Here is a 14604-nt window from a genome sequence, read left to right on the forward strand (position 1 = left end):
GAATTATTGAAAGGTTCAAGTAATTTCAGAGTGAAGTTGAAGATCGTTGTGACAAGAGGATAAAATGTCTGTGATATGATCATAGAGATGAATATCTGAGTTACCAGTTTGGCACACAATTAAGAAATTGTGGAAATTGTTTCACGACTAATACCGCCTGGAACACCATATTGTGATGGTGTGTCCGAACATCATAACTGCACCCTATTGGATATGGTGCATACCATGATGTCTCTTATCGAATTACAACTATCGTTTATGGGTTAGGCATTAGAGATAACCGCATTCACTTTAAATAGGGCACCACGCAATTCCGTTGAGACGACACCGTATGAACTATGGTTTAGAGAAACCTAAGATGTCGTTTCTTAAAAGTTTGGGGCTGCGACGCTTATGTGAAAAAGTTTCAGGCTGATAAGCTCGAACCCAAAGCGGATAAATGCATCTTCATAGAATACCCAAAACAGTTGGGTATACCTCCTATTTCAGATCTGGAAGCAAAAGTGATTGTTTCTAGAAACGGGTCCTTTCTCGAGGAAAAGTTTCTCTCGAAAGAATTGAGTGGGAGGATGGTGGAGACTTGATGAGGTCATTGAACCGTCACTTCAACTAATGTGTAGCAGGGCACAGGAAGTTGTTCCTGTGGCACCTACACCAATTGAAGTGGAAGCTTATGATAGTGATCATGAAACTTCATATCAAGTCACTACCAAACCTCATAGGACGACAAGGATGTGTACTACTTCAGAGTGGTACGTAATCCTGTCTTGGAAGTCATGTTGCTAGACAACAATGAACCTATGAGCTATGGAGAAGCGATGGTGGGCCCGGATTCCGACGAATGGCTTGAGGCCATAAAATCCGAGAGGATCCATGTATGAAAACAAAGTATAGGCTTTGAAAGAACTACTTGATGGTCGTAAGGCTGTTGGGTACAGATGGATTTTAAAGGGAAGACAGACAATGATGGTAAGTGTCACCATTAAGAAAGCTCGACTTGTCGTTAAGATGTTTTCCGGCAAGTTCAAGGAGTTGACTGTGATGAGACTTTCTCACTCGTAGCGATGCTAAGAGTCTATTAGAATTATATTAGCAGTTACTGCATTATTTATGAAATCTTGCAGATAGGATGTCAAAACATTGTTTCCTCGACGATTTTCTTGAGGAAAGGTTGTATGTGATACAACCAGAAGGTTTTGTCAATCCTGAAAGATGCTAACAAGTATGCAAAGCTCCAGCAATCCTTCTAAGGATTGGAGTAAGCATCTCGGAGTTGGAATGAACGCTTTGATGAGATGATCAAAGATTTTGGGTTTATACAAGGTTCATGAGAAACTTGTATTTCCAAAGAAGTGAGTGGGAGCACTATAGAATTTTTGATGAGTATATGTTGTTAACATATTGTTGATCAGAAATGATGTAAAATTTCTGGAAAGCATCCAGGGTTATTTGAAAAGTGTTTTTAATGGAAAACCTGGATTAAGCTACTTGAACATTGAGCATCAAGATCTATAAGGATAGATCAAAAACGCTTAATAGTACTTTCAAATGAATACATACCGTGACAAGATTTTGAAGGAGTTCAAAATAGATCAGCAAAGAAGGAGTTCTTGGCTGTGTTACAAGGTGTGAGTATTGAGTAAGACTCAAGACCTGACCACGGCAGAAGAAAGAGAAAGGACGAAGGTCGTCCCCTATGCTTTAGACGTAGGCTCTACAATATGCTATGCTGTGTACCGCACCTGAAGTGTGCCTTGCCATGAGTTAGTCAAGGGGTACAATAGTGATCCAGGAAGGGATCACATGACAGCGGTCGAACTTATCCTTAGTATCTAGTGGACTAAGGAATTTTCTCGATTATGGAGGTGGAAAGGGGGTTCGTCGTAAAGGGTTACGTCGATGCAAACTTTGACACTAATCCGGATGACTCTGAGTAGTGAACCGGATTCGTATAGTAGAGCAGTTATTTGGAATAGCTCCAAGTAGCGCGTGGTAGCTGCATCTACAAGATGACATAGAGATTTGTAAAGCACACACGGATCTGAATGTTGCAGACCCGTTGACTAAAACCTCTCTCGTAAGCATAACATGATCAAACCCTAGAACTCATTGAGTGTTAATCACATGGTGATGTGAACTAGATTATTGACTCAAGTAAACTCTTGGGTATTAGTCACATGGCGATGTGAACTTTGAGTGTTAATCACATGGTGATGTGAACTAGATTATTGACTCTAGTGCAAGTGGGAGACTGTTGGAAATATGCCCTAGAGGCAATAATAAAATGGTTATTATTGTATTTCCTTGTTCATGATAATTGTCTGTTGTTCATGCTATAATTGTATTAACTGGAAACCGTAATACATGTGTGAATACATAGACCACAACATGTCCCTAGTAAGCCTCTAGTTGACTAGCTCGTTGATCAATAGATGGTTATGGTTTCCTGACCATGGACATTGGATGTCATTGATAACGGGATCACATCATTAGGAGAATGATGTGATGGACAAGACCCAATCCTAAGCATAGCACAAGATCGTGTAGTTCGTTTGCTAGAGCTTTTCTAATGTCAAGTATCATTTCCTTAGACCATGAGATTGTGCAACTCCCGGATACCGTAGGAATGCTTTGGGTGTACCAAACGTCACAACGTAACTGGGTGGCTATAAAGGTGCACTACAGGTATCTCCTAAAGTGTCTGTTGGGTTGGCACGAATCGAGACTGGGATTTGTCACTCCGTATGACGGAGAGGTATCTCTGGGCCCACTCGGTAATGCATCATCATAATGAGCTCAATGTGACTAAGGAGTTAGCCACGGGATCTTGCGTTACGGTACGAGTAAAGTGACTTGCCGGTAACGAGATTGAACAACGTATTGGGATACCGACGATCGAATCTCGGGCAAGTAACGTACCGATTGACAAAGGGAATTGTATACGGGATTGATTGAATCCTCGACATCATGGTTCATCCGATGAGATCATCGTGGAACATGTGGGAGCTAACATGGGTATCCAGATCCCGCTGTTGGTTATTGACCGGAGAGTCGTCTCGGTCATGTCTGCATGTCTCCCGAACCCGTAGGGTCTACACACTTAAGGTTCGGTGACGCTAGAGTTGTAGAGATATTAGTATGCGGTTAACCGAAAGTTGTTCGGAGTCCCGGATGAGATCCCGGACGTCACGAGGAGTTCCGGAATGGTCCGGAGGTAAAGATTTATATATGGGAAGTCCTATTTTGGCCACCGGAAAATGTTCGGGATTTTTCGGTATTGTACCGGGAAGGTTCTAGAAGGTTCCGAAGTGGGGCCCACCTGCATGGGGGGACCCACATGAACGTGGGTAGTGGGGGTAAGGCCCCACACTCCTGGTCAAGGCGCACCAAGATCCCACCTTAGAAGGAATAAGATCATATCCCGAAGGGATAAGATCAAGATCCCTAAAAAAGGGGGATAACAATCGATGGGGAAGGGAACTGATGGGATTTCTTTCCCCCACCTTTGCCAACGCCCCAATGGACTTGGAGGGCAAGAAACCAGCCCCCTCCACCCCTATATATAGTGGGGAGGCGCATGGGAGCAGCACCCCAAGCCCTGGCGCCTCCCTCCCTCCCGTGACACCTCTTCCTCCCCGCTTGCGCTTGGCGAAGCCCTGCCGGGATCCCGCTACTTCCACCACCACGCCGTCGTGCTGCTGGATCTCCATCAACTTCTCCTTCCCCCTTGCTGGATCAAGAAGGAGGAGACGTCCCCGCTCCGTACGTGTGTTGAACGCGGAGGTGCCGTCCGTTCGGCGCTAGGATCATCGGTGATTTGGACCACGACGAGTACGACTCCATCAACCCCGTTCTCTTGAACGCTTCCGCTCGCGATCTACAAGGGTATGTAGATGCACTCCTCCCCACTCGTTGCTAACATCTCCTAGATTGATCTTGGTGACACGTAGGAAAATTTTGAATTTCTGCTACGTTCCCCAACAGATTGAGGTACCAACCTTGGCAGGTTCCTCCGCCATCGACGCCACCATGATGCCAAATGACGACCACCACCTATGCCAGTCCATCTCCAAGCCGAAGGAGCGCTACCACAAGATGAAGACCGGCGGTAGAATAGATGAAACGTTGCACACATTGCCGCCGCCAAACACCTCACACGCACCGCAAAGCGCCCACCGTGATTCCGGGAACCCGAGGCGGCGCCTTCAAGAAGGAGCACGACGAGGGTACGATGCCGTCGCCCACAAGGGGAACTAGAGCTTTCGCCTAAAAGAAGAGCACAGTGAAAGATGGGAGCGGACCTCGACAAGGCCTCCAAGAAGGGAACCGACGCCCAGCAAAGGCGCCGCCATTGTCGTGGCCTTTGCCGACGGCCAAGGGTTTCCCCCGGTCCCGCCCCCATCCCATCCACTCGGCCAAAGACCTGGCCAGAGGAGCGCACGCAGCTGAAGAAGGCGTTCGACTTCATCGAAGCAGGCACGCCGGGTGATGGGGCACCCCGACCCACTGTAGTAGACGTCCACCGAGACCTCGCCGCCCGCACGGCCGAAGTCGCGGACCACCAACACTCACGGCCGTCGCCCGCCAAAGAGGCAACGCCGTCCACACCGCCCGAGGCCGCCGCCCCGGCATCCACCCACCGCACACATCCCGTCAAAACATGGAGAACGACCCGCACCGCCGCCATCAGGGAGCACCACACCTCGAATACCCAAGCCGGGCAAGACGAGGCAAGGCCACGCTGGCCAGATCTGGTGGATCCGGCGAACCCCGACCCACCAGCCGCCAGATCGGAGATGGCCTCGATCCCAGGGCGGAGGCGGCCGGATCTGACGGCGGAGCCGTCCCCGGCGACCAGGCGCGGGGCGACAACGCCGGCGGCAGCCGCCGCAGAGGGCCGGCCTCGGCGGCCACCAGGGAGCAGGGGAAGCGGGCAGCGGCGCCCGATGCGGGGTGGAGGGCTCTCCAGAGGTCGAGGCGGGCGCGCGGGGAAGCCCCCGCCGCCGCCTACTGCCGCGCGGGCAAGCCCGACGACGGCTGCCGGCGGCGGCGGGGGAGGAGGAGAAGGGGGGCGGGGGACCGTTGGCGCCTAGGGTTTGGCCCCCGAGTCGCCCTAGAGCCGACGACGCGGGGGGACGGGTCAGAAAAATTCGGTAAAAATTTAATCCCTTAAATGGGAGAGATTTTCACTTCCCGGCCTCTGCACCAACTAAGGATGCATACGACCATTTTAGTATGAGTACCAAGATAAACATGGTCCTCAGAATTTTTTTTGAATGAGTATCAAGATATTTCTTGATGAGTGGTTCCACCACACATCAAGCTTGATCCTCAATAAACGGGAGAAAACCCCTGTGCATCACCTGTCAATTCTGGGAATTGAACTCGGGTCGTTGGGCTGCACAACCGCATACCTAACCACTGAGCCAAGGCTCTCTCTGCACTTGAACTGATTTTTAACGTTCTCTTTTCATATAGAATTTTAAGATGGCCCTAATTAATGTGAGCCGCTCATTTTATGCTATCCGATGGCTAGCATTGGTATTATCTCTTGAACGGTAAGAGGCTCACAAACAACTTTGTGAAGCGACGAAGTAGGCCACCAACAAACCTCGGCCGCCACCCGTCATCGGCCCTTCCCATCGTCGTCGGGGCGAGTCAGGGTGCATCGTCGGGCAAAGCCCACGCGGCACCGATTGTGGCGGGGAGGTCCGGATTGGGCGGCCTGTTTGTGGAACTGCTGAAGGGTTATTGTGGGACGGCGAAGGAGATGTGTGCTCGAGTGGCGGCCTTCATCAGGCGGTGCGCAATGACGACGTTGGTGAAGCCGATGGTAGCCAACGTGATCTGGTGCAGAGGTCTTCATTGGTGGTACGATTTGGTTGGATAGTCGAAGAAGAGGGCATTGGTCCATGGTCGGTGCCGATCTCGACATCATACCCGGACCTATCGTACAACTGGGTGATTTTATTCCAGGTTTTTTTTGGAGTCTTCATGTTTGGTTTGGGGTGGCCAAGCGGCGACGTTGCCCTAGGGTAGGAATATTGTTCTCCCAACCCTATCCCCGTTTCGTTGATGTGTTTGTCACTAGCGGAGGGCGTGTGGAGTTGTCTCTCCGACGAATTCCATGGGACCCGGTCGGTTTAGGTTTTCGGTGAGTCCGTCTGGATTCTGTCACCTTTTGTGGTAGACATGGTCTTTGGAGTCTCTACATGCCCTTATCGATGTTGTTTTCTCGCGACTGTCGACGTCTTCTGGTCAGCATCGACGACTTCCCAGCCGGTGCCTCTATAAGCTCTTGGGTTTAAAAAAAAAATTCTCCGACAAGGTGGAGACCCAGGGGCGATATCGAGCTACGCTCACGGCACACCGCCGGTGGATGCACATGAAGAAGTAGCACCTCAAAGATTTTGAATGTATTTCTATTTATTTGTAAGTGGGTGTTTGTGAGGACCCGTGTATATGGCCTTAAACCATTTCGCAAAAAATGGGCATTTCTCTTTTACATAAATAAGGAAGGTAATAATGATGTAGTCAAACATGGTGATAGATAAGGAAATATATCATATGTTACTTCATGGTCATTCATGATGTATCTTTCGTATGCGACGAGACACGCGTGGCTCTCGCCTGCACGACTGGGGATATAACCTGTTTGGCATATCAGTGCAGTATGTGGCATGATTTCTTGCTTGGGTATACAATTCCTTGCTTGCCCTGTCTAGACCTCCATTTATGCCCTAGACGAGGCGTTTGGTCATTGCCTAGCGCCTAGGCGTACCTAAGCGCCTCCTAGGCACTGCCTTTTCCAACAAAGCATTTTCATATGCTTTGCATGATCGTTATAGCTAGCATTGTTTTTTCATGGCTATGCCATTTGCTCATTAGATAAATGCTACGTTAGATCATTGCACATCCTGATACAATGCTAGAAGCATCATATAGAGAGTTCTTTTCATGTACATAGCAAGAGCTATATTTGTATTTAGATGAAGTTGAGAAAAGTATAATGATCATTATTGTAAGGTGTTACTTCTACCTTGAGAGAAAAAATGATGATCATTATTGTAATGGCTCGGCAGTGTAGCGGCCATCGGAGACACCAAAAGGATGGTGAGAGAGTGAGTTGTGAATGAGGTTCGGGGGGTGAGGGAAGAGAATGGGGTATGAGTTAAGGCACGTTCTACACGTCTTGTCCGTCTCCCGCCCTTCCTTAGTCGTGCCTCGCCACAGCTTGGCTGTCCAAAAACCCTCCCCCTCAGCCTGGCCCGGGGATCAGAAGATAGATGTAGCCGAGGCAATGGAACATGTCATTTTTATACCGTGCGGCCTGGTTGAGCTAGATACAAGCCAGCAAACGTGCCATACGTTTTCATCCTGGGGCGCAATTTGCCAGTCTACTCCCACCCTTCTTAATCCATGGACTCGATGCAAAAAAAAAAATAAAAAAAAATCCATGGACCAAACTGGCCGTTTGTTTTCCAACTCTGCCCGACGAGGATCCAGGGCGTCCAATCCGTGGGCGCCACAAAACACAACCGTCCGATGAAAACACACAACCATCACGTCCCGATCGATTCCCCTAGCCAAAGCCCGACCTCGACAATGGCATGTGGCCCCCGCTCTGCGCTGCCGCGCGCGGCCACCCTCCCCCACGTCCACGGCACCGCCACCACCCCGCCCGCCCTGCAACCAGCAGCCGCTCAATGCGGCGCGGTGCCGCTCCACTCGCCGTGTCGGGGCGGGCCGGCCACAGGCGCCGGCTCCGCTCGGGATGGGCGCCCCTGCCGCGCGCTGCGCCCCTCCCCAAATCGCAGGCCGTATGATACGTCAAAGCTGATTTGATTCCTCCGCCCCCGGCCCCGGCCGTACCCTTTCCCCCATGGAAAAATCGGCAAAGCCGCAGCACAAAGAAAAAAATCGCGAGATGCAGCGCAGGCACGAACGTTGCGTTGCACCTCGAAGGCTGGACTCTGCGTAGGGGTAGAGCCGATCAAGCAGTAAGTTAACTGGCCATCCAGGCAGCCGGGGTCAGCCGCTGCCGGCCCACTTGCCGGCAGGCAGGCCGCCGCACGTCCTGCGCCCCGCGCACGCAGCCGTACTACCGCCTCGCCATTTTCTTCGACCTAACTAAGTAGTGCCTGTCTCCCTCTGAATCGAGAGGTTAGATTACGATTAGCACCACTCCCGGCTAGATGCTGCACCGCTTTAACCTCTGTCAACCATCACCAATCTTTAATTCGAAGCAAGGTTGATCTGGAGTACTACCCCGGCACCATCACCACCACCTGCTCCCTACTTGCAACTAGTCCCTCTGCCTTCTGCAAAAGGCTATAAACCTCGCTCGTTGCCACTAGCTTCGTTAGCTGTACAGTTAAGATGGAGAGATCCACTCTTCAACCCCGCCAGATGCACAGGCTACTTAATTTTACACCGCTCGGGCTCGGCACCACACTAGCAGAACAATTTTATCTAGCGAGATTGGTCCGTCTAGTCCTATCTATCTAGCGAGATTGGTCCCACGAGAGCAGGTATAATAGAGCTGAGTCAGCGGGCTATAAGAAATAAACTAGTATATTTCTGCTTAGTTGGAGGAAAGAGAAGAGGAGAGAGAAGGTAAGCGGGCTCTTTGTGAAGAGACAGCTTTAGCACGTGCTCTAGACACTTTGTGAGAATGAAAAATGGGCCACATAACAAAAAAATAATACACTCTTTTAATCTACTATTATACATGTTGGCTATAAAATGGACTGTAGATGACATGGCACTGGCTTATAGCCAGCAGCTAGCTATACTATTAACCATGCTCTGAGCAAATTGTTTCTTGCCATCATGGTGCAGACAGCAGCGCATGTCCGCATGCATGCATGGCCCGGACCCAACAGCCAGGAGCCAACTCGTGGCCAGAGCAAGCGCGCCCTAGAACAAGCACGGCGTGGGCACGGGGCCGATGGAGGAGTGCTGTGCCGCATCGACATCGATAATACAGGCCGCTACCACACAAGATCCCAGCAGATTTAGCAAGCCAGCAGGCGCATGTGCAGAGGCATCCAACGGCATACGCCTTGTTGCGTAGCCCGTGGCGGCATGCAGCCCAGAGCAGTGCGTGCTTGCCGCTGCTTGCCCATCCGCCCCGATCGATCGATCCATCGGTCGATCCGGTTCCGGTGCGTGCATGGACGGCGGGCGGGACAGGCGCCGCAGAGGCCACCCTGACTTTTCCAGCCTTTTGCCCCCGAATCATTTGGCATCTCCCACTCAACTAACCCCCATTAACCCATGTCTCGCCGTGCAAGGGACCCGGGAGTTTGTGTTACACGCCACATCGATGGGTTTTTGCGTGTTACGGTTTTACTAGTGCTGCTAGCTAGTGGTACATGGACATTGAGTTGGACGGTTCATGATGGAGAGGACGGCAGCTTGAGCTGAGCTATCATTCATGGCGATGCGTAGTACAGTACAGAGATAAGAGAAAAAGAATGCTTAAGCTAGCGAACGGGCGGCGGAGGGGGTCGCGGAATGGATCGACGAGAGAGACGAGCCTGTACCAGCTCGAGTCCTATGTACATTCAGTGAGTGCGCTACGGCCACGCATGGCGCGGTGTGTCGGGATCAGTACACCTTCTTGGAGAAGAAGGTGCGGAGGCCGAACAGCCCCTGCGGCGGCACGCACTCCTCGCCGGCGACTTCCGCGTTGTTCCGGCACGCGGCGGCTGGCGCGCTCACGGTCGCCGGCGCTGCATCTGCAGCAGCGGACGCCGTCGCCTTGTCTGCTTCGCCGCCGTCCGCTTGGCCTTGGCTCGTCGCGGCGTCGTCTTGTTCGGGGACGGCCTTGCTCTTGCCGCTGGCGGTGGCGGTGGCGTTGCTGCTCTGCTTCTGCTCCGCGGCGGCTTGCTGCTGCTGTAGCTTGTTGCGCCTCAGCTGCCAGACGGGGCTGGCCCTGCCCAGGCGGATGCCGTTCGCGCTCAGGCCTGCTCTGCCCTGGCCGCCGGGAACCCACCGCCTCAGCATGGACGTGGCGGGCGCTTGGGCAGCGGCCTTTTCAGCTGCCGCCGCGATGGCGACGGCCGGCACCCCCGACCCGGAGGCCTCGCCGCGTGAGTTGCTCCGGGAGCACGGCGCGCTGCTCACCTTGCGCCCGGCCGCCGTCGCGGTAGGAGCCGCCGGTGCGCTGGCCGCAGCTGCACTGGCGTTGCCGGTGCTGGGACTGGTCGCCTTGGCCTTGCTGCTAGCGCCGGCGCCGGCGCCGGAGGTAGAGTGGCCAGCGGAGCGGCTCCGGGAGAAGGGCCATATGTTGATGTTGATGAGCTCGGCGTTGCCGCTGACGCTGCTGACGCGGCGCTCCGCCTTCTTGGCGCGCTCCTTGGACTCGCCGGTGGCCTTGAAGATGTCCTTCCACTTGAAGGTGACCGCGGGGAGGTCCGGCGTCGGGACGGCGCAGGCCTCCGCGAGCGGCTGCGCCTGCGTGGCAGGCTCCCCTTCTTCCTCCGGCGGCTCGGCGGACTCGTTGACGTCGTCGGCGTCGGCATCGGCCTCAGCGTCTTCCCCGGCGTCTTGGTCTTGGTCGGCGTCGGGGCAGGCAGGAGGGGCCTGGAGGGTGTGGAGCGGGAGCACAATGCCGCCGGAGAAGAGCTCGTCGGCGGTGAGCAGGGCGGGGGAGGGGAAGGAGCCCGGGTTCTTGCCCACCATCCAGAACTCGAACTCGGGCGACGCGGTCGGGGACGGCGAGGAGCGGCCGGAGTCGGGCGGAGAAGACGGCAGCCCTACAACGACGTCCATCGCTCGCTCGCCGAGCAATGCAGCCCCCCACGAACGCGACCTGGGCTCGGACGGGAAGCACGAGAGCTAGCTCAGCTAGCTGCAGGACGGCATGGGAGGGACTCGGCGCAGCTTGCGAAGCGAGGAGAAGGGAATGGGGATGGGGATGGGGATGGGGATCGAACGAGAAAGGGAGGCGTATGAAGCGACTTGACGCGTATTTATCATCAATCACATCAAGTGGGGAGCTGGCTGCTGGCTCCCTGATTTCCACGTCTCGCCTCGCGTGCCGCAGGGCCGCATATGCGCTCTGCGATCTTTGTCTGGTGACGCGCCCCCCTCCCTCGCCGCCCCGGCTCTCCTTCCACGTCACCCGCCGCGAATTACCGATCGAGCCTGCACGGTGAAAGTCACGGCGCAGTTAAACAACTGCTTCGTGCCGGTGCCTGCTCGCGTGTCCCGCGCTGTGGCTGCAGTAAACGCCCCGGCGCACGGAGGTGGCAGTCGTTCACGTACGTTGCGCCGGTGAGAGTTAATCGGGCCGTGATGAAGCCCACAGTGCGAGGCCTCCGTGCACCGCAGGCAGGCGCGTCAAGGCGACGTCCGTGCCGGGTCAGTTAACGTGCGCCACAGTGCAGGTGCAGCGCGGCTGCAGTTGGCCGCAGGCAGCTCACGGCATGCTTCAATGCGGACGGCGCCAGGCCCAGGAGGCCGCCCTGCCTCGCAGGTTGCACACTACTAGTGAAAATTCAAGAATGATGTCTCTGTCGAGGAGTACGCTGGCAAACGAGTTGGCTTGGTGACGAATGTCAAACTCCCTTCCAGTTTAGTTTCTTGACGGGCTGGCGGTGGAAACAATAATCAACTAGAATAACTTATTACTTAACCGCCCGACCTAGGCTAGTTTTGCGTGTGCCAATGTTGACCTGGCCACGTCGCGTCGAACAAGTTCAAACACGTTGGGGCCCAGCGGGGCGAGATGGTCGAGCATAGGAGAAACGGTAATCTGATCGGCACGAGCAGGCTGAGCGCCGCCGCGCATGCTTATGCTTATAAAAAAAAGGGAAATGCCTCGGCATATACTGTCCACGATGGTAGCTATAGTCAACTTGCGTGCCCATGTCCTCGCCGAGGCTCAAACGCATAGCTGCCCTAGTTGCTAGTGCTACAATGCACCTAGCTTACTCCCTTCTGTGATTCATTATTCTTCAAAATCGATTTTTTATTCGGAAATCAAAGTTTTAATTAATTTTCTTTTGCGGAAGAAAATTTTAATCAGTTTTCAGTCTGAAAGATGCCACCAGGAGGGCTTCTCCACATGGTCCATGATCTTGCAATTGCCAGGATAAATCATTGACCCTCGCCACAACTGCCCCCCTGAATTAAAAAAAGGCATAAAAATCTCCATCAAATTAAGATTGTCTGGGTCTTCTAGGCTACATTAAAGATTTATTATCATATGGTTTAGGTTGGTTATTCTGGTTAGAATCGCATAAAAATATTACTATCCATTGTTAGCTTGTATTGATTATTTTGATTTTCTATAAAACAAGTTATGCTTAAGAATTCGCCCAACTTAAATTTATTTCATCCTCCGCCGCGGTTGAGGCCCAGCAGGGCAAGGCAATTGAGTATAGGAGAAACGGTAAGGGCATCTCCAGCGCCGACCCTCAAACCGATCGCATAGCACTACTGGGGAAAGGCTTATACATGACCCCAAATTAGTGGCGGGCGCCGCAAGACACCTGCCACAACTATTTTGGCAAAGTAGCAGTGGCGGGTGACAAAAAACCGCCACCGAAAATGTCACAGCAGTGGCGGGCTCTACTTTACGCCTGATAGACATAAACTCTTCCAATTTGCCAGCGTGGTGAAATCCACCAGTGGCGGTCGCTCGAGACACGCCCGCCACAAGTTCATCACGCAACAGCCTAATCTATGCCTGCCACAGATAAATTGTATTAACACCCATGGCCAAAGTAAATTCTAATATCGAGAAGTTAGCTGTGGCGGGCCCTTGTAGCTGCCTGCCACACATAAGTTAGGTAAAATAATTTGGTATGACAATCAATTAATAGCAAACTAACTCAGAAAGTGAAAAAAATCTGAGAATGGAACTTTCAATGGTGGGTATTGCTCATGGATTTTTAAAATAAATATCATTAAAAAAATGAGTTTGAAGTGTATGACGACGGTTTTGTTCGAAATCCTTACACTTGGGGGGGAGAGTGTTCACTTTGTACACGAGGTGCATCAAGTTTTTGCCATAACAGTGTATAATTTTTATCACACACTGTACACCATGCCAAGTCTCATCCCGTTCGGAGCTCGTTTGCATGCCCAAAGATTTTTATCCTTTTTAATTGTCCGAAAGTCAATTAATATCGCGAAAATAGCAAACTAACTCCAAATTTGACAAAATTTCAGAATGGACCTTCCAAAGGTGGGTATTACTCATGAATTTTTATTGAAATTGATATGATTTAAAAAAATAAGTTTGAAGTCTATGACGGCGGTTTTAGTTCGAAATCCTTACATTTGAGAGAAGAGTGTCCAGTTTATACACGAGGTGCATCAAGTTTTGCCGTAACGGTGTATAATTTTTAGCGCACACTACTGGTGTGTAATGAATACACCATGTCAAGTCTCATCCCGTTCGGAGCTCGTTTGCACGCCCGAATATTTTTGTCTTTTTAATTCCCCAAAAGTCAACTAATGCCGCAAAAATGGCAAATTAACTACAAATTTGACAATGGAGCTTTCAATGGTGGTTATTACTCATGGATTTTTTCTAAATTGATACGACTTCAAAAATATGAGCTTTAATTTTTAATTTAGTGAAACGACATAGCAGTGGTGATCAATATCACCAGCCCTCGGTTGCTAGTCGATGTGGCGGGCTTTTGCGAGCGCCCGCCGTTGCTATTCCCCCGGCGACAGTTCAACCCCCCCTCCCCCCAAAACCACCCCACTCGCGACTCCAAAATTCGAACCGCATCTGCAAACTCAAAACTCCCCCCCACTCTATCAAATCCCGCACCCCCTCCACGTCCGCCCTCTTCCCCCCTCCCCACCGCGGCCCCTCTCACAGTCGGCGTCGTCATCGTCTGTCGTATCTGTCCTCGCCACGCCCCCCTCGCCTCATCCGTCCTCGCCCGCCTTCGTGGTCCTCCAACGTGATGGCCTCCTCCACTAGCAACGGGGGCCTGACACCGCTGCCGCCAACCAACTCCTCCGCCGAGGCCAGTACTGATCCCTCCTCCGCCTCGCGCTCAAGCAGTGTACATGTAAGTATGCACTTATATAGATTCAGATTAGTATAGATGCACATTAGTATAGGTTCAAATATTGGTAGATTATAAAATGTTAGTGTCTAGATTGTAGATGAATGTTGGTGTTTAGATGCACATTAGTATAAAAATTTCCATAGATTCATAATAAAATTTCCCGTGTAATTTTCGTCTATGTATTGAGATAATGAATTTATGACATTATTGGTAGATTGTAGATGATTTTTTGATGAATGAATTAACAGGGCTTCAAAGGAGTGTCGAAATATCGCGGAACATTGATTAATTTCCGTTTCGCAACATTTTTTACACTTAATATTTTTATTTTTTTGAGCATGATTCACGCCCAATTTTTGGGTCCATCCATACTCTTTAATATTGTTTTATGTTTAATATATTTACATAATTGGTAACCATTTGTTCTATTAGTCTCTTATACGTATGGAGTATTCACATACATATTTATTCGGACTGCTCCAACCATAGAGGGCTTCAAAGGAGTGTCGAAAATATCGCGAAACGTTGATTAATTTTCGATTGCAACATTTTGACACTC

At 51.4% G+C, this 14604-nt stretch overlaps 1 protein-coding gene across 1 annotated transcript; it reads right to left on the reverse strand.

Moving 5' to 3' along the window:
* Positions 1-9404: 9404 nt before the first annotated feature.
* On the reverse strand, positions 9405-11023 carry LOC109782639 (uncharacterized). The gene has a single exon (XM_020341261.3). The coding sequence runs from the start codon at positions 10777-10779 to the stop codon at positions 9613-9615; it is 1167 nt and encodes a 388-aa protein (XP_020196850.1). The 5' UTR covers positions 10780-11023; the 3' UTR covers positions 9405-9612.
* Positions 11024-14604: the final 3581 nt, after the last annotated feature.

This window comes from Aegilops tauschii, chromosome 3, assembly GCF_002575655.3.
Source record: "Aegilops tauschii subsp. strangulata cultivar AL8/78 chromosome 3, Aet v6.0, whole genome shotgun sequence".
In the NCBI taxonomy this organism is placed as follows: Eukaryota; Viridiplantae; Streptophyta; class Magnoliopsida; order Poales; family Poaceae; genus Aegilops; species Aegilops tauschii.